We start from the raw sequence: 19,798 nt of genomic DNA, 5'->3' as shown, positions 1-19,798 counted from the left end.
ATTTACAGTCACTTTAGGATAGTCTTACGCACCAATCACGTTTAAGCGTCAATTATGAGAATTTTATTAGCTCAGTAGGAGGTGAAACTTTTAGCTTTTGCGTAGAATTCTTATTTATGAAACGAAATTTTCAAACTGATGAGACGAGATATGAATAAATTGAAAAACAGTGGTGATTGATAGATTTTTCATCTAATACCCCACTGAACATTGCCGACACACGTCATGCGTTGCTCCTGAAAGTGTCTTTCTCTTGTGATTACAAACCATGTTATTTGTTAGGTTTTGAGGCGAACTCGGAATGCAAAGAAGACATTTACAATGTCTTTAAACTTTAATTGATTATCGGTTAAGTGTTGGACTTTGCAACAGTCGCGAATCGGTAAAACAAACGCATGTTTTCACACGTTCCTAGTAATTAGCTTCGTGGAGTAGAGATTGAAAGCTGCATTTATAGAAATTTCAGTAAATTGGAACAAACACTGTTGTTTTCGACTTGTTGTTTCAGCAGCAGTAATAAGAAAGGGTGTGGTCCCTAGTCCATCTGTGGAAGGCAGCGACAATAGCTTGTCAGATCTGGCACCTGTCAAAGCAAATTCGAATCTACCAGCTTCTACACAAAGTCTAACCGACATTTTTACTTTTTGAAAAAGAAAAAAATTTCAAGATAGCAATTGTTTTTTGCTACAAATTTCCGTTTGGAATCCCTTAAGCATTGCAAGAAACCAGTTGACATAAAACGAAACGTTTAAAAAATTGTGAGAATTCTTCATCCACAAGGAAGTTATTTTACATCTTAAAATAATGTATCGTTTTAAAGGACTTTTTTGTTTATTGGCTGTTTTCCACTTCCGACCATACCTCTAAATATTTCGCTTTCAGTTTATTCGAGGCCTAAATAATCTCATATTACTTCCTTTTCTAAAACTAAAGCCCAGTTTTAGAAATTCCAATCCCTACTCATAGCTTCCCATGGTAATACGCCCCGCACAAAGCAATAAAAATATTTATTTTAAAGCACTCACTACAGGTGGAAAGGATAGTTTTTAGGAGCGTCCAGCATCTCTTTACGTGTTTAATCACTGGTATGTATAGTTCTTCCCTGTGGCGCCCTCCATTTAGCCAAAATTTTCGGTTGGAAATTCCGGAAACGTTTCGTGCCAAATCGAAAGGCTTTTATCTTTTCCTTTTTTTTTTTTTTTTTCGGTTCGTTCCAAACTTGTAATCTCATTGATAGTCAAAAACCTTACCTGGTGGCGCAATAATGGCGCATGGAGATAACAAAGTGGGCTTTGTACAAATGGAACAGTAATTTCCGTTCTCACCGGTAGGAGAACCTCTCAAGGTCGACGTCCGTTTGTTCCGGGAAATTTCAATTTGATCCTCGCGTACCATTTGCATTTATAATAGAAAATAATTATTTTTGTAATAAAAAAAAGTACCGAAGCTTTTGGCTAAATGAAAGTGCCCCTGAATTAAACCCTTTTTATGCCTGACGTTTGGATCTAGAGGCGACGGAAATCCTGAAGTGCGACCATTGAAGGTCATTCAAACTGAAAACTATTGAGCGGTAGTTTCATGTGGTACAGTTTTTGATGCACCCGAGGGGATTCTAAATTTGAGTGTTTAGGTCACGTTAAATCTTGATCTCAAAGTGTGATCATTCATGGAAGCTATTGTCGATTGCTTTCCTAGGATGCTGTGAGGTTCTGGTGTTTCGGTCATAGTTGATAAGCGTAACTATTCAAATGAAAGTTAGCAACCGGGCTCATCAAACCCAGATTGCTATAAAAAAAAAAAAATCATGACCATCAAGTAACAGTTATCACTGATCTCTTTTAATGCTCAGGGGTGGTGCCGTTTGGCTTTCGATATCCAAAAGTTAAACTTAAAAAATGGAAAACTTTTACTTTTCCAGTTTTAAACCTAGGCATTCTTCAGAACGAAACAGTTGAACAGTAAATCAAAATCGCAGTGATGTTCAGTTTGTTTTGCAATTTTCGAAAACATATCGAATTTTGTCAATGCTTGTTTCCATCCCTGAGCAACCACAGTTTTTAATTAGGCATACCTTAGTTTCGATTTTTTTCGATTTTATATTGCACAGACTGCACAACGCTTGAAATTTATTATATGTTTGCCATGATTGTATTGTGTGTTCATTTAGAATGATCGTACCTCGGGGTTCTTGGATTTGCAACAAAAATGCCTTAACCTTATCTTGCCGTTGGCTACGAACTAACAGGTAACCTGATTTAAGAGACGACCTTTACAATAACATAACTAAGACTGAGCATTTTTTGGAAAAAAAAAAAGGGCCGTCGTAAGAATAAGGTATTCGTGTTGACGGGATGGTACTGAAAAGGCGAGGTAACGTCCCCCGGGGGAAGGGGGGGGGGGGGGGTCACCCGAAAGAGTACCACTGGAGGTATTTAAAAGGGTAGGGCCGGATTTCACGAAATGAAGTATAGAAAAGGGTATTATTTAGGTCCTCGGACAGATTCAAATCCCACAAGGCAAACACACTATGGAAAATGCCTCAAAAACATCCTGTAAATACAACCATCTACCAGCAGCTCGTTATTATGGGACGTACGTTTTCTTTGGCCTGAGAAGCAGCGAAAATCACGTTCCGCGTCATTTTCTTGTTATTATTTCTAACCTCGTTGAGACGACCAATGGTTTAGATTATTGACTCCTCGGTAGTCTGCTTGGTCTTATATACTACAGTTTATACTCCCCAGCAATTTGCTACTATTAACAAAACGGCTCGCTATTTTACATTTTTTTTTAACTGGATGCATCAATGAAGGCAGAGAAACTGTAAGAGACTTCTATTTCAAGAGATTTTACATGCGGTTTAAACTACCTTATTCTGTCTCAAATACTCGACCCTATTAACATGCTGGTACTGCGTCGTTCAGAAGCACTGTGCGCACAAAAGACCATCTTGAGTCGCCTGATGCCTAAATATCTTAAATGCGTTGGATCAACTTATTTTTTTGTTTCAATGCTTTGAACGTTAAATCACGTCGAGACGACATTAACCTCTCAAGCATAACAAAAGCTAGCGTGAACTATTTATAATAATACCTCCCGCCCTCTTTTCAATGTCACCATGTTGCCTCTTAAGAATCCAAACTAGGACCCGATCACACGCAACTTGACGTATGAGGAAGTGTAAGAAGGTTGAAGTGATCTGGTCTCCTGATTCATTTTAACGTCACTTTCCTTCAAAGTAATAATCAGTGGTTTCACCACTTCCACACTAGATGTCACACATCACCGCGGAAATTTAAGCGGGTATCTGCTGGTGCCGCCTAGAACAGTGTTGCTTCATGCAGTTCAGTGAACTGAAGATACCTATAGGCGCTTTCTATCGCATAGTAATGACAGTAATTGTTGCAAGTGGAATGTTTTGTCGACAGTTTTAAAATCTTTCTTTATCGAAAGTTTGTAATCAGTCAGTCCCTCTCACCACAAAAAAATTTATATTATTCAAATTCCCCTTCTATTTCACCCTTCTGCACCCACCAGAGGCTATTTAGGAACATCTAATCTTTAGTTAATAAAAGAAGGCTCTAAAACGTGCCAAATTACGCCTTCTTAAACGCCAAGTCAGAAAACAAGACGAGCCATTTCGAGAAGACGTCTAGACAAGCCATGTGGGCCCCTGGCATGAGCAGATACCAAGCAATACTTTTCGTTTGGCTCAGTGTTAACAACTTGTCGTTATAAACCAATTTGGCCCTTCAGGAACGTGTCATATAATTGGAACACATTTGTAGAGGTTTTTACACTCACGATACTCGGGTTGTTTTCGGTAGCTATTGACATCCCAATCGAAAATCTAATAGGTTTATTGCGGGTGGAGAAATTCATCAGCAGCCACGTGGAGATTAAGATCTGTGATTAGCGTGGTATAAACCAAGAGAAATACGACAAAAAGTTGAACTCAGAAGCTTATGACGATTTTTGACATGATTGTTCAAATTAGTTACCTCATCCGTGAAAATTCAGTTGTTTAATTTAAGAAGGAGGGTTAGCGTAAAATACTGTACAAATTCTAGTTAATCACAGATTGCCCTCAGCCAGAGAATGTTTTTCAAAATACCGAGTTTATCAAGTACTGAGCAACCGGGCCATTAGGTGGTAACGAGGTGATAATTCACTAAAGTGTAAGACCAAAGTCACTTAACCAAAGTTGTAAAAAGAATAAAAGAATGATGGATAGTCTTGACAATAGGTTCTCCCAGCTGTCTGAAATAATCACCACCTACTTCACGTCATTTGCATATCTTTTTTCTACCTCTCTAATTGTAGTTCAATTAGGCGGTCCTGTTGTTGTCACAAGAAACGATTTGTGGGTAAAGATGTCAAATACTAAACAGTGCAAAGACTGGCAGACTCGTTATATTCATGATTAAGTTTGGGGGTGAGTCACGCTTTAAGCTGTCTAACACTTCGCGCATGTCTATTGAGTGTACAGTCGTCATGTTGATATGTCAGTCATTGTTTGAGTAATCATCATTCATTCAGGGAGTTGGTATAGCTGCGAAATAGCTCGCCACAATGCAAGCTCTTCTATTGCAACTCCTAACAAGCTGGAAGGCAAACAAAAATATGCCGTAAAGTTGTCTGAGGAAATCAATTATTAAGGAAGAAGAAGAAGAAGTTTTATTTGCTCTCTGAAACTAAAGACAATTTTGAAAATAGTACTGTTTAAATAAAAGAAATGAATTTGCATTTTAATTGAAATAATCATCGGCTCCTGAAATAATGTATTAGTAGAGCTTGAGGGCTAAGTTAACTGGAAAGTTTTCTACTTAGCCCCCAGCCTTTTAATTTCGACTTTTAATACAGGTGAAACACTCAATTTGGGTTGTCTCACAAACAGTCACATTGAATGTCAAACAATACGCCTTTAAAAGTCCAAAATATGTCAAACATGTCAAAATAAAAGTGGGTGTCAGCTGGTGTCCTGAATTGCTGTTGATGCTAGAACCCCGGTCTACAACGCTCGTATTTTGATCAGAACTGTGTGACATCATCCGTTAAGCGATGTAAAATATTTCTTATTTTTTAAACAGTGATAGATTCTGCAGACAGAGTTCTTCTAAAGTTCACATATTAAACCTTCTCGATGGAAAGTGAGCGTGGTTGTTTTCTTTTTTGAATAATTTAAAAAAGTGTTCACAGTTACAAATGGTTTATTTGACTAATAGTTAATTGTCATACTTTTTCAATTTACAACCATTTTAATTTAACTTCAGACGTCACAATGGAGATTTTCACACACTTTTAGGAATCTTTGTTATAGCGAGAATCTACAAGTAAGGAAATAAAATAGTCATTTTCTTGATAAGTCCCTACCATTATGATTCAAGATCACTCAACAAATTTTGCTTGGGGTTTTAAAACAAATAACAAACTCAGTTTTCATTTCACATGTTCCATGGTTATTGGAAAAAAAGGACCGTCGTAAGAATAAGGTATCCGTGTTTACGGGATGGTACTGAATAAGCAAGGTACCATCCCCCGGGGGGAGGGGTGTCACCCAAAAGGGGTACATCTTGCCCGGGTATATAAAAGTGTAGGGATTTCACGAAATGAAGTATAGAAAAGGGTACAGAAACCTGTCATTTAGGTATTTAAAGGGGCCTTTCAAAACACCCGAACATACCAACCAAAAGGAGATGTAGTTTTCCTACTGTAGATATGTGAAAGGGGTACTATTTCCCGGCCTTGGCTTTAAGTTAACTGGCATGTAAAAGGGTAAGGGTTTTTACCTCGGGGCGGAGCCTCTCCATAAAGCTTTCTTGACTACTCCCCCCTCCCACGGGGGAAATTAGCAACGTTCAAACAAATGAGAAACGTGTTGGTCTGACGAGGATTTGTGCGATACTAGATAGCACATTTTATTAATTTACTTGGTCCGGAAAATGGTACGAAAAGAAAAACATTCCTAAACCGTCTTGCTTCATTTGAGCTACTCCCAAAGCGTATTTTTAAACGTAAAGTTGTAGCGTTTAGGCAGCTTTAAAAACATCAACGGCGTTGTCAACTATTTAGGTCCTCTTCAGACAGACCTGAGAATAAGCGAAAATCACTTACCTCGCTATTTTCTTGTTATTAGTTATTACCTCTTTGAGACGATCAATGGTTTAGATTGTTGACTCTTCGGTAGTCTGCTTGGGACGTGCGTTTTCTTTGACCTGAGAATCAGCGAAAATCACGTACCGCGCCATTTTCTTGTTATTATTTATTACCTCACTGTGTTTGAGACGACCAATGGTTTAGATTATTGACTCTTCGGTAGTCTGCTTGGTCTTATATACTACAGTTTATACTCCCCAGCAATTCGCTACTATTAACAAAACGGCTCGCTAGTTTACATTTTTTTTTTTAACTGGATGCATTAATAAAGGCAGACAAAACTGAAAGAAACTTAAGACACTTCTGTTTAAAGAGATTTTACATGTGGTTTAAACTACCGTATTCTGTTTTCAAATACTCGACCCTATTAACATGCTGGTACTGCGTCGTTCAGAAGCATTGTGCGCACAAAAGACCATCTTGAGTCGCCTGATTCCTAAATATCTTAAATGCGTTGGATCAACTAATTTTTTTTTGTTTCAATGCTTTGAACGTTAAATCACGTCGAGACGACATTAACCTCTCAAGCATAACAAAGGCTAGCGTGAACTATTTATAATAATACCTTCCGCCCTCTTTTCAATGTCACCATGTCGCCTCTTAAGAATCCAAACTAGGACCCGATCACACGCAACTTGGATTGACGTATGGGGAAGTGTAAGAAGGTTGAAGTGATCTGGTCTCCCGATTCATTTTAATGTCACTTTCCTCCAAAGTAATAATCAGTGGTTTCACCACTTCCACACTAGATGTCACGCATCACCGCGGAAATTTAAGCGGGTATCTGCTGGTGCCGCCTAGAACAGTATTGCTCAGGTAAGATTTGTCCAACACTTCTTAGTGGAAGCACTTCATGCAGTTCAGTGAACTGAAGATACCTCTTGGCGATTCTTATCGCATAGTAAAGACAGTAATTGTTGCAAGTGGAATGTTTTAAAATCTTTCTTCATCGGAAGTTTGTAATCAGTCAGTCCCTCCCACCACAAAAGAATTTATATCAGTCAAATTCCCCTTCTATCACGCACCCTTCTGCACCCAACAGAGGCTTTTTAGGAACATTTAATCTTAAAGAAAGAAGGCTCTAAAACTTGCCAAATTACGGCTTCTAAAACGCCAAGTCAGAAAACAAGACGAGCCATTTCGAGAAGACGTCTAGACATGCCATGTGGGCCCCTGGCATGAGCAGATACCCAGCAAGACTTTTCGTTTGGCTCAGTGTTAACAACTTGTCGTTATAAAGCAATTTGGCCCTTCAGGAACGTGTCATATAATTGAATCACATCTGTAATCGGAAATTTGTACAGTTTTTACACTCACGATACTCAGGTTGTTTTCGGTAGCTATTGACATCCCAATCGAAAATCTAATAGGTCTTGAATAGGGTTATTGCGGTTGGAAAAATTCATCAGCAGCCACGTGGAGATTAAGATCTGTGATTAGCGTGGTATAAACCAAGAGAAATACGTCAAAAAGTTGAACTCAGAAGCTTATGACGATTTTTGACATGATTGTTCAAATTAGTTACCTCATCCGTGAAAATTCAGTTCTTTAATTTGAGAATGAGGGGCCCCGCTTTCCATTCGACGAAATTTTCGAAAATTTCGGGTGGGAATCGAATGGAACAGGGTCTTTTCCGGAAAAGATTTTCGAAAATTTAGGACAACCTTTTCAGTGTTCCCAAAAAGTGGAAATCTCGGTATTTTCGAAAATTCTCGTGTTCCATTCAAAAGTTTCCAGTCGGACTGTTTGAACACGTACGGTAAACGGCGTCAAGAAGCCTGAGGCAAAAACTGACCACGTGATGACCGAGTATAAGCCCGTTCCATTCGAGACCGATATTTCCGAAAATTCAAACCGAAAATTTTTGTTGAATAGAAAACATTCAGGGTTAGCGTAAAATACTGTGCAAATTAATCACAAATTGCCGTCAGCCAGAGAATGTTTTTTTCAAAAAACTGAGTTTATCAACTATTGAGCAACCGGGCCATTAGGTGGTAACGAGGTGATAATTCATTAAAGTGTTAGACCAAAGTCACTTAACCAAAGTTGTAAAAAGAATAAAAGAATAATGAATACTCTTGACAATAGGTTCTCCCTGCTGTCTGAAATAATCACCACCCACTTCACGCCATTTGCATGTCTTTTTTCCACCTCTCTAATCGTAGTTCAATTAGGCGGTCCTGTTGTCACAAGAAACGATTTGCGGGTAAAGATATCAAATACTAAACAGTGCAAAGACTGGCAGACTTGTTATATTCATGAGGGTGAGTCACGCTTTCAGTTGTTTTACACTTCGCGCATGTCTATTGAGTGTACAATCGCCATGTTGGCATGTCAGTCATCATTCATTCAGCTGGGAGCTGGTATAGCCGCGAAACAGCTGGCCACAATGCAAGCTCTACTATTTCAACTCCTAACAAGCTGGAAGGCAAACAGAAATATGCCATAAAGTTGTCTGAGGAAATCAATTATTAAAAACACTCAATTTGGGTGTCTCACAAACAGTCACATGGAATGTCAAACAATACGCCATTAAAAGTCCAAAATATGTCAAACATGTCAAAATAAAAGCGGGTGTCAGCCGGTGTCGATTGCTGTTGATGCTAAAACCCCGGGCTACAGCGTTCGTATTTTGATCAGAACTGTCTGACATCATCCGTTCAGCCCCACGGACAGTTGCAAACTGTCTTTGTCACTGAAAGAGACTTCTCTGCGATGTATAATATTTCTTATTTTCAAAACAGCGATAGTTGCATGCTGCAGACAGAGTTCTTCTAAAGTCCACATATTGGACCTTCTCGGTGGAAAGTCAGCGTGGTTCTTTTTGTTTTTTGTTTTTTTGTTGTTGTTGTTGTTGTTGTTGTTTTGTTTTGTTTTGTTTTGTTTTGAAAAATCTAAAAAAATGTTCAGTTACAAATGGTTTATTTGACTAATAGTTAATTGTTATACTTTTAGGGATCTCATGATGTTATAGCGAGAATCCACCAGTAACGAAATAAAATAGTTATTTTCTTGATAAGTCTCTACCATTATCATTCAAGATCACTCAACAAATTTTGCTTGGTATTTTTAAACAAATTAAAAACCCAGTTTTCATTTCACATGTTTCATGGTTATTGGAAAACCACAACTATCTAGCAGTTCACGCTTCAAGAGGAAGAAAGTGAAAATAACCAAGTGGCAAGTTGGAGCTTAGGGGCCAGATTCACGAAGCCATTTTACGCTAAGATCTTTCCTAAGTATTGTTCCTTAACAATAGGCTATTATTAAGCAACAATAATAAGAACAATCTTTTAATAGGATGCTCCATCACAAGAGTGGTTTACATAGAGGTCCTATTACTAGATGTATATTATATGATGCAATTAAAATATAAAAATCAGCTAAAATTAAAATATCGGCTGCTGCTATGTTCCCAGTCAGATCGGCCACGAAATTACAGTCTTTCTCGCTTGACGAAGTTGATGAGAAAACAGTACTCAAGCATCTGCTTTCTCTAAAGACAAATAAAGCTATTGGCTTGGACAACATTAGTGCGAGACTTTTAAAATGTAGCGCACGTGCTATTTGTCCCTCGATCACCAAGTTACTGAATCTCTCTTTTCGCACTGGCAATTTTCCTGAAATATGGAAATGCCCGAAAGTGGCTGCACTTTTCAAAACTGGAGATAGGACAGATGCGTCAAATTATCGCCCTATTTCTATTCTGCCAACAATGAGTAAAAGTCTGGAAAAAGTCGTCCATTCCCAATTCTATGACTTTCTGAATTCAAATAACCTCATTTCAAGCAAACAATTTGGCTTCCGTCCCAAACTGTCTACAACATCGGCTCTCACCGGTTTTGCAGATGAGGTCCTATTGCATATGGAGAGTAGAGAACTGTGCGGTGCAGTGTTCTTAGATCTGACCAAGGCATTCGATACCGTTGACCATACGATCTTGCTATCTAAATTGTCGGCTATCGGTGTCTCGCCCAGCACTCTACAGTGGTTCAAGTCTTACCTGAATCATCGTAAACAGCGGACTGCCTGTAGCGATGCTGTGTCTGACCCGCTCCCGATGACCTTTGGGGCGCCACAGGGAAGCATTCTAGGACCGCTTCTCTTCTTGGTGTATGTTAATGACCTTCCCAAACAATACTTAGGATATATCTTAACTTAGGAGGGCTTAGAAAATCTGGCACCTGGTAGATACCTTCGCCTTTTATGGCGAGGTTTGAGACAAACAACACCAAATCAGAAGCATGCACATGAAGGAACGCAGACACAAACTGCAATGTCTTTACTTTATTTTTGTGGTTAATTTAGTCACAAACAAAGTGAAATAAAAAAGAAACTCAATAAATGCTAAACTGACAGGAAATAGCATCATAACATGGCCCTGCATGCATGTCTTTTTACAAATGTGCTGGAACCAAGCGAAATGTCCATCGGGGAACCAAATCAAAATGTCCATTCTTGACTTGACTTATTTCCTTGACACCAAGGGGAGGGTCTGAATGGGGTTAACTGACAACTGACAAATAGCCAAAATTTTAACTGACAACTGACAAATAGCATAAAATTTAACCGACAACTGACATTTATACTCGCTGGTACTGACAACTGACGAAAAACGTGCTGCTACGTTTTTCGGCTAATAATTGATAAATTTTATACCAAATCACCAAACAAACGTGTACAATAAACAGCAGCAGAGTAGGGCGTCATATTTTATACTAACAATTCATATAAGTTAATAGTTTATTTCTAACATGACCCAAATTTACGTGGAACGCGCTCTAGCAATATACCGAGCCTATACCATGTCCGTTCGTTCCGCCGTAATAAAGGCGATTGTTAGCTTTTGCCGCGTTGATCCGGATACGGCATTCGAACGACACCGAGGCCGTATTCCAATCAATTGCGATGAGCTAGAGACAGTTCAGTCTCTAAAGAAGCATCTGTTGTCATTTCTTGGGCTGAGAGAACTGGCAATAAAATTCGGCCTTGGAGAGTTTGATTTAAAACTTTACCACATGGCACCGACGCAGGGAGGAAGAAGCGAAAATTTTGCGATAATCACAGATGGTCAGTGGAAAATGGAGCTGCCAAGCTTGCTGGAGGAAACAGGCAGCGAACTAACGCTTCTGGAACAAGGAATGCGCCGGCTGCATGACAGCATAGCTGCAGCTAACAAGGAATACCCTGAAGAGGATGAGTTGTGCACGTTACTCACAACAGTTGTCGGGAGAACATTCACGCCGTCTCCCATTTTAAACATGAGACGTTCACCGCCTTACAGTATTCCCAAGACTTTGAACCCATCACAAAGGAGACTTTACAAAAGACCACCATGGCTTTTGAAAGTATCAAATTCATGCTACCGCTTCCGTCAGCAGAGATTAGCGCTGAAACGGAGACTGCCATGAAAGAATTGGTAGAGAAGTATCGTCCAGTAAGACAAAGAACAGTCAGGCGTGAGACTACAAAGGACAAAGCAGGGGCTCTACCGCCAGCGGTGTATACGAAGCCACCAGATTGCAGTAAAGTAAACTTTATGCCAGACGAAGAGAGCAATTCCATCACGGAAGATCCAGAACGACTCAACAGAGATGTTGAAGATGAATCAGTCCTGAGGTGCCATCTAATGATGTTACAGAAGCCACCTTTGTAAATGACTGTCTCATTGATGTGGTCGTTGGTGCTGTGCGACCTCCACAAGAGGACGAGTACGATACAACTTCAGACAACGATATCTCTGACACTGAGGAGGAAATTTCACCTGTCGCAGTGTCAAGGTCTGGCCGACGAATACGCGCCCATTTTCGCTTGGATTCGTAAGGTATGTTCTTAGTAGATTGGTCATGGGATGATTTGTATAAAGGCCAAAGAAACGATTGTTGTTGCAAAAATGTAAACATAAAACTAAACATTAACCAGAAACAAGTTTTTACAATACTTTTTCGGTTATTAGTGTACGCTGCTATCTGTCTTACATGACGTTTAAGTTTCTTTGGGTCCTCAAGAAATTATTAAAATCTGCAGTTAATTATTAACAGCCATTTAACTGACAACTGACAAATGGCCCAAAATTTAACTGACAACCGACAAATAGCCTAAAATTTAACTGACAACTGACATTTGTACCCCCCCATCCAGACCCTCCAAGGGGGGAAATGGGCCGGCAAAATGTCCATAAGACTCTATAAATAATGAGAGCAACTTCTTGTAGGTATGCACCTAGATATCACATAAAAAATTTCATGACATTTAGAGAATAAAGTGGCATTGGCGCTAGTAGCAGCCAGTAACTATATGAACATGGAATACTGCTCGGAGCAATTCAGCGGTCGACATAACCAACGCCAACGACAATCGTCTCAAGTATGATGCACAGCCTGGTATTCCGCGAAACGGAGAAAAATTAGGGGAAGGGTTCTGTTCCTCTAATCTTCGTACTCAGAAATGTTCAATCTATCAGCCATGGCCTTGAGAATTTTGCCTTGAGCTTCTACAGTGGCCAAAAGTTTGTGAATAGTTTCGTCTTGTCTTTCCCGTCGCATCTTTTCGTGGCTGCACCAGTCTTCCTCTGAGTTGTTAGTATCAGTTCTGTAATTGAGAAGTTTTCCTAGAAACTGATTGTAATCTGTGATATCGGTGCCAGCAAAGGCGATCCTGTGAAACATGAAAGAGTTTATATCAAACAGAATGTTTTCTTAAAATGGAAACCTATAGCTTGTTTACCACGCACTCTCTCCAAATCACATCCTACATAAACTCAGTCGCCTGCTACTATGCAGGTTAGCCAAACTAACCGAGCAAAGTTTACTCCTAACGTCGCTTAGTCAGGTGTTATAAATTATATTTCCACTTGGAAAATTCAAAAGCGAACAAATTCTTCCTGAATAGCTTTAACTTTAGTAGATGAACTGAAGCCCAATATTCTAACACGCTGGTGGCCAGCGAATACTAAAGTGAACATGACTCTTGGCTTCTTGCAAGAACGTAAGAACCCGTCCTGTGGATAATTTAGTTGGCAGTTGAACTTGTCACAGAAGATCAGCAAATCTTCCAGACATCTACCTTCATTCATCTCTATAATCTGAGGTAGCATTTTCTGGGTTAGGGGAATCGTTTGAATCATTCGACTAAAACAGTAAGACAGTAATCTGTGGTGGTAGGCTTTTGCTGTCATTGCAATGCATATGAATGAGCTGCTGCTAGGAGCGCAAGGATAAAATTTCACTTATTCGTATTTTAGCTTTTCTTGAGTGGTTTTGATTACTTTTGATTCCATTTTAACGGTTTCATGTGACGAGTCGTAACTCAGTCAAATAAACAGCTTGGACGTCCTATATATCCGTGCTTAGGAACTAAAAACAAACAAAAAAACAGCACAGGCCAAAAAGCATCTGTGTCTGGATATGGTGCCGGCTGGCGAATGTAAATTACTTCTTTTGAGAACCTGTGTCAAAAATTGGTCATCACGTTCCCACATGGTGGAGATCTTACACACACGGACCATTTAATTGGGCAAGGGAATTCGTTTGTACACAGTGATTGTGCCGAGTACTCAGATACATAATTAAGCCAAGGACTCCTACTCTTAGTAGCAGATTAACCTAAAAAGTTCTTGGCACCAGTGAAATTGGGCACTGATAGTCTGAAAGACCCACAGTTTCCTTCCCCTCATGCAAGTGCAAAAGGGCACCCAGGCACGTCTTAAGCTTCCAGTTTATGAATGGCAAAAGCACAAAAGAAGAAGCAGTGTAACTTGATGATCGTTTCAGCTAGATGACACAAGGGCACCACCGTGACTACGACTAGTTACTTTGAGTACCAGAGTGCTGTGCCCCAGCACAACAACAAAGTAGCAGCAATTATTATAGCTGTACTTTTCTCTGACAGTACCTCACTGTGCCCTTCCGACTGAGCAAGCTTTGTATTGTACTCAGAAACAAAACATTTACCCTTTAAACAGCGTATTTCGGTTTGGTTTTAACTCCAGAAACCGTCTGTGGACGCGCCGAAGAATAAACTTTGGGTAGGATTTCATAATGCCCTCAACCACTATGGCGTCGTCTATTAAAGTTCGTAAACTTGCTGTCCTCTGAATTGACTCGATGTCTCCAACCGCCAGACCAACCTGAAGAAACCAAGAAAGATTAGATTTCATCATGTAAGGACCATGAGTTCTAGATGAAGATCGAACCCCTTGCCTGAAGAGTATAACTCATTAAATATACTTGATATTTAAAAATATCTGCACGGAAGAGATTCGTGAGCAAGCTTAAGTTCCAGTTCAATTTGAAGGATACGAATACAGCCTATTAAGTTTACTGGAGAAACTGAGAATAATGCATTAAAGCGAAAACGAAGAGCAGAGTATGGAGGCAGCGTGGTCGAGTGGTTAGGGCGCCGGACTTGAAATCCGGAGGTCCCGGGTTCAAGTCCCGCTCTGACCACTAGATGGAGTTGTTTCTCGGTAGCCCCGAGTTCAACTCCTCGGCCGCGCATGTAAATAACCAGCTGGTCTGCCTCCTGCCAGTTGGCATTTTTAACCATTTTATTTTCAATTTAAATTATTTCTTTGTGACGTTTAATGCTCGGCCCCACTAGCACTTGTGCTATAAACACTGCCGAGGGTAAACAAAGGTTATTATTATTATTATTATTATTATTATTATTATTATTATTATTATTATTATTATTATTATTATTATTATTATTATTATTATTATTATATTACTGACTGTCAGGCTTGCCAAGGAAACACAGAGGACGTTTGTCCTGGGCACAGTGTCGTTCTGGCCAGAGCAAACGAACAAGTCGATTTGCAATATGGCCCAGTTGCTTTGTTTGTATATAGTAGGTGATGTGGACATCAAAATAGTAATAACCGCACCCTCCCCAGTATTAAGAGCCCCTCCTCCAACAAGCACACTCCCTTAAACTAACAAAAGTAAATTAGCGGCCCAAGCGGTAGGTCGAATCATTATCGTATTTTATTAGAGTACGTCGTATACATACTCACCAACAAGTTGACGAGAACAACAGAAACCAATAACACGAAAATGAAGAACAGAATCACTGTCAGGGCCGGCAAGGGGACATACAGGACATTTGTTCCTGGGACGGTGTCGTTGTTCACGATGTTGTCCACCAACATATCGCTGTAGTCTAACTCGCCAATCATCATAACGTGAATTTTGGCAAGAGCAAATAGAAAGTTTGAGAAATTTTCCTACGCAGAAAAAAGATAAGTAAAGGTAAATGACACGTTAAAATAAGAACCTCTCGTAGGCGTTCATCCATCGCAAGGTGGCATCTTTTACGAGGAGGGTATTAGCTAACAGGAGATGAACCTGTATGCTTTCCTTGCAGAAACTGGTATCCACCTTCTTTAGGGCCGCAATAATTACATCAGAAGAGAAAAAACTTAAAGTATCCTTCAAGCAATTAGTAAACGCAATTCATGTGGGATAATTGTGATAAGGCACCTTACTAACACTTGCTGGTCTTTAGGCTCGTTTACCAAAATTTTGTCGCCACACCTGAATAATAATTTTTGTTATCAAATGTCAGTCCCACGTTCATGACGCAATGCTCTAGAATGCATTGGTGAGGTAAAGCCTGCGGCAGGTTAAAGAAAACAGAAGGCAGAACAATCTTTTATTCCGTGATAAGTATGTTATTTTAACGTACAGCAAACCTTTTTGTTATTTAAGAACCTTTTTTGTAAGAACTTTGACGCTGAGGTTAACTAAAATCTAAGAACATTACCCAGGCTGAGAGTCAATTACAAACATTTTTATCCCGACCAAATGTTTTAAAAATGAACAGCAAAATACGAATAAAATATTACAGGTAAAAATTCACTCTATATTGTCCAATTAACCCAATTAATAGGTGTCTTGGTCACTGTTGGTCACGTCCGCATAGTTTTATTGAAATACTAAAACAGATAATTAAGAACATCTTAAGAACTTTTCAGTCTCAAAATGCCAAAAACATAAATAAATAAATAAATAAATAAATAAATAAATAAATAAGAACATTCAGCCTCGGCCCCCAAATTAGACGTTCTTATATTTAAAAAAGTGTATTTGTATACGCGACAATCGCGCAAAATAATGCTCACAATTTTTAAGTTGTTTATGCTGCACTGATGAAGTTTTTGTGTGCAAATATAATTTAAACACGTCGCTGTATTGTCCTTGGCTTCGCGCGAATTTCTACATTAAGCGAATTATTGGGGCTGGCGATTCAGTGGGTTTTTATATACTAAAACTAAAACTCACCTCAGTGTCGGTGAATAGTAGTAGATATTTACGTCGGCGCGGATATCTGCCACTCTACACCTCCACTTCGGTGAATAATTATTAAATATCACACGTACCTGGTGACCAAGAAGAAGATAAAACACCAACGAATAGCCTATCAAAGAAACAAGGAAGGTAGATATCACCTTGAGAAACGTCAAGAGGACCTCACCATACATTGTCACGTACAAACCAACTCCACCGAACCGACGAAAATGTAGGGTCAACACGATGTAACTCAGAAAAAGACCAATTAATCCTGCATTCCACCGAGTTTCGATACTGTAGATTTCTTTTCCAAACAGGCTTGGAACAGTAAAGATCCACACCATAGCATACATCGACAACTCAAAAATGTTGGTAAAATCCTTAAAGTAAGCAAAACGCATCCATGATAACTGAATTGCTTCCTTGATCAATTGACCAATCAGGAATGCGAAGATCACTTGTGGCACAACCTCTTCGAAACTTGACTTCTGACTTATTTCGTTACTCGCTGTTTTCGAAGTGTTCGAGAACAGTGTACTTCTGTCTCTTTCCTTTACTACGAAACACGAGTACAGGATGACGAAAGTAATAAAGAGTATAGTGTTGAAGAAGGTGAGAAACTTCCCGAGTACCATCCACTTATACCTCAGTAAAGCTTGAGTAACAACATGATTCAGCAGCTTTTCCCGCCTGAATTTCGCCATGATAGCTGGGACAAAAGAGACACAATCGATATCGGGATCCAGATGACGAAAATTGAACGTGATAGAAAAGTCTTCATGCGAGGGAGGCAGGGGACTGAGACTGACGCATTTATCAAGAACAATTTCAGCGACATCCGGTAGCTTCTCCACCAATTGAATTATTGGCACGACACCAGTTTCTGGCGATAATTGAATGACCTCTTCCCACCTAAAATAAACGGTAAGTTTTTCATTTTATTAACTGTTTGATTTACTGCCATTTAATGTTTTCAAACATGCAATAAAATAAATTAAGGTTGCCATTCTTGAAAAAGGCACGATGGTAAGTGCAGGTGTCAATAGTTCAAAGTTACTTTGTAGACCTTCTAATTTCAATGCTTATTTAAAAAGTCCAGGAATCAATTTTTGAACAAAGACCTTGAAGTAAGACATCAAACACAAGGAACAGGAATTGTTTCATCCGATTTTTAAGCACCGAGAAAACCGAAAACTCTGAAGTGTTTGCAAACCGGATTACACATTTTTACAAGTAAAGCTTCCCAAGCCATTAACAATTCTTGGAGAAATTAAAAGCAAAATTGAAATTTACCAATTTTCTTTTTTTAATTAAGATCACTTTTCCAAGCATCCTTCAAGACAATGACTTCCTTTGTTTTCTCTTCATGAACTATGAATTAACAATTATACCTTTGATGTTTGACAAGTGTTTTTGCCACCTCTGCAAACTCCCACTCAATCGCAATATCTAGGCAGGTCATGTTTCTGTCATTTCTGGCCGTAACATCAGCGCCTTGATCCAACAAGAACTGAACCACATTCACATGGTTGTGTCTGCAGGCTATATGAAGTGGAGTGTTTTGACCGTGGTCTCTTTCTTCCAGCGTACTCGGTAAAAAACAATGTAGAAGAACCTTGGCTGTTTTTAATGAGCCCGCCTTGGCAGTCAAATGAAGCGCCGTGGATCTGCTCGCTTCTTTAGCTGTGACATCAGCACCCTTCAAAATTAGGACTTCGCAGGTTTTCCTGGAATTCCAAAATATTTTTTTGCAAATAAGTGTCTGCACGATCTTTGAAAAGCAGAGGAAAGGCACAGATTCAGAGGGGGTAAGTGCGGAGCCGAGCGAAGAAAAAAACATTTTGTTGAAGACTACTTCAAGCGGGACACCGTCATTTGTAAGAAATACATTACACAGCAACAAAATGATTGCCACAAAAGTTAAAGACAACCACTTCAAACAGCCAAGAGAGTCATTTCTACCGCTCAGTACATATTCGCAGATTCGCAATTTGTCGGAAAAACATGTTTGCAAACGGGCAGCGCTATTTTGAAGATCTGGTAAGTAGTCTGTCCCTCATACGGATGCATTCCTTTGCGAAATTACCCGGTCTGGCCTCGGTTGTTTAAAGAGCGTAACTCTATCCAGTGGATAAATCGCTATCTTGCTGATAAATTGTACCCAAAACAATGCATTTTATCCGCTGGATAGTTATCCGCTCTTTCAACAACTGCATGGAATCTGGTAGGAACACCCTAAAGAAAGGAGAGATAATGTGCCGGAGTAATGTTGCTCGTCCATGAAAACAAAACGATTGCATTTACTTTATTTCAAACCATTGACCTCAAGTCGAAAATCAGTCCCGATAATAACTTGGTCACCCACCCTTGCTAGTAAGTGATGGAGCCTAAGAAAATAAGACAGATTTGATAAAGAAAATAAACGCTTACAATCCTTAATGCACATTTATCTCTTACTTACGTGTGACCATTAACGGCGGCCAGATGAAGAGCTGTCTTTCCATTCTCCTCTCTTTCACTCAAAAGAGATGCAAAGTTTGGGAATTTTGAGAAAGCCAGTACACAATCGAGAGCGCCTGTTTCAGCCGCAATGTGAAGAGGCAACTTTTCATTTATGTCACGCCCTCTTATGCACACTTTATTTTCCAACAAGATTTGTAATATCTAAACATGAAAAAAATAAGATAATATAATTGACCTTAAAAAAGAAATTATGGCATAGTTACTTTGTTTTTGGGCATTTTAGGGCAGATAAGTAAGAAGCTCTGCCACAGAGCCCCAAAAACCACCTATGGCTGACTTGGAATGTTTCTCGTGCCCAACGTTCATTTATCCATGCACTAAAAGGCGTCACAAACAAAGTAAGCAAAGGACGGACTTCTTATAAAATGATAACGGAAGACCCAACATAGATTTAGTAGGATGGCGGCAGGATACAAAGAAAACATAAAGCGCCCCATGCTATTCGCGTTGAAAGTACCAAGGCAAAAAGGAGGATACTTGATGTACGCTTTCCTTCATTGGTGCGGTGGGTGGGAAACACTGAATTCTAAGACAAAAATATTTCAATCATCATGTTACGTGAGTGGGACAAAGGGAAAAAATCTGAGCCGCTGGCAGGAATCGAGTTCATGATCTTTCGTGCACCAGTTGAATACTCTTAAAACTGAGTTACTGCGAGACTCGTGGAGACTGAATCCGTCGGATGCAGAGGGTACGAAAACTTCGGACACTCTGCATCAGGGGCGTAGCCAGGGTTTCTAGGAGGGGGGTTCCAAAATGGTTCCAACGAAAACGGTTGGTCTAAAATCCTTACATTAAGTACGTACAAGACTTTGGAGTTTACGCTA

At 39.5% G+C, this 19,798-nt stretch overlaps 1 protein-coding gene across 1 annotated transcript in view; it reads right to left on the bottom strand.

Annotated features, from left to right (window-relative positions):
• Window positions 1-12,308: 12,308 nt before the first annotated feature.
• The window catches only part of LOC146483820 (transient receptor potential cation channel subfamily A member 1-like), a 34,570-nt gene continuing 27,080 nt past the window's right edge, over window positions 12,309-19,798 (bottom strand). Inside the window, exons 6-11 of the mRNA XM_085105983.1 lie at window positions 18,910-19,112; window positions 17,840-18,175; window positions 16,538-17,360; window positions 15,173-15,382; window positions 14,109-14,284; window positions 12,309-12,813 (exon numbers count right to left, since the gene is read on the bottom strand). Of these exons, the coding sequence (XP_084962109.1) occupies window positions 12,585-12,813; window positions 14,109-14,284; window positions 15,173-15,382; window positions 16,538-17,360; window positions 17,840-18,175; window positions 18,910-19,112 (1,977 nt within the window). The 3' untranslated portion in view covers window positions 12,309-12,584. The remainder of the gene's footprint in view (window positions 12,814-14,108; window positions 14,285-15,172; window positions 15,383-16,537; window positions 17,361-17,839; window positions 18,176-18,909; window positions 19,113-19,798) is intronic.

This window comes from Pavona decussata, unplaced genomic scaffold (genome assembly GCF_977016875.1).
Source record: "Pavona decussata unplaced genomic scaffold, jaPavDecu1.1 SCAFFOLD_38, whole genome shotgun sequence".
NCBI classification, from domain to species: Eukaryota; Metazoa; Cnidaria; class Anthozoa; order Scleractinia; family Agariciidae; genus Pavona; species Pavona decussata.
The sequence above is the reverse complement of the archived record's forward strand: the minus strand, read 5'-3'. Positions and strand labels throughout refer to the sequence as shown.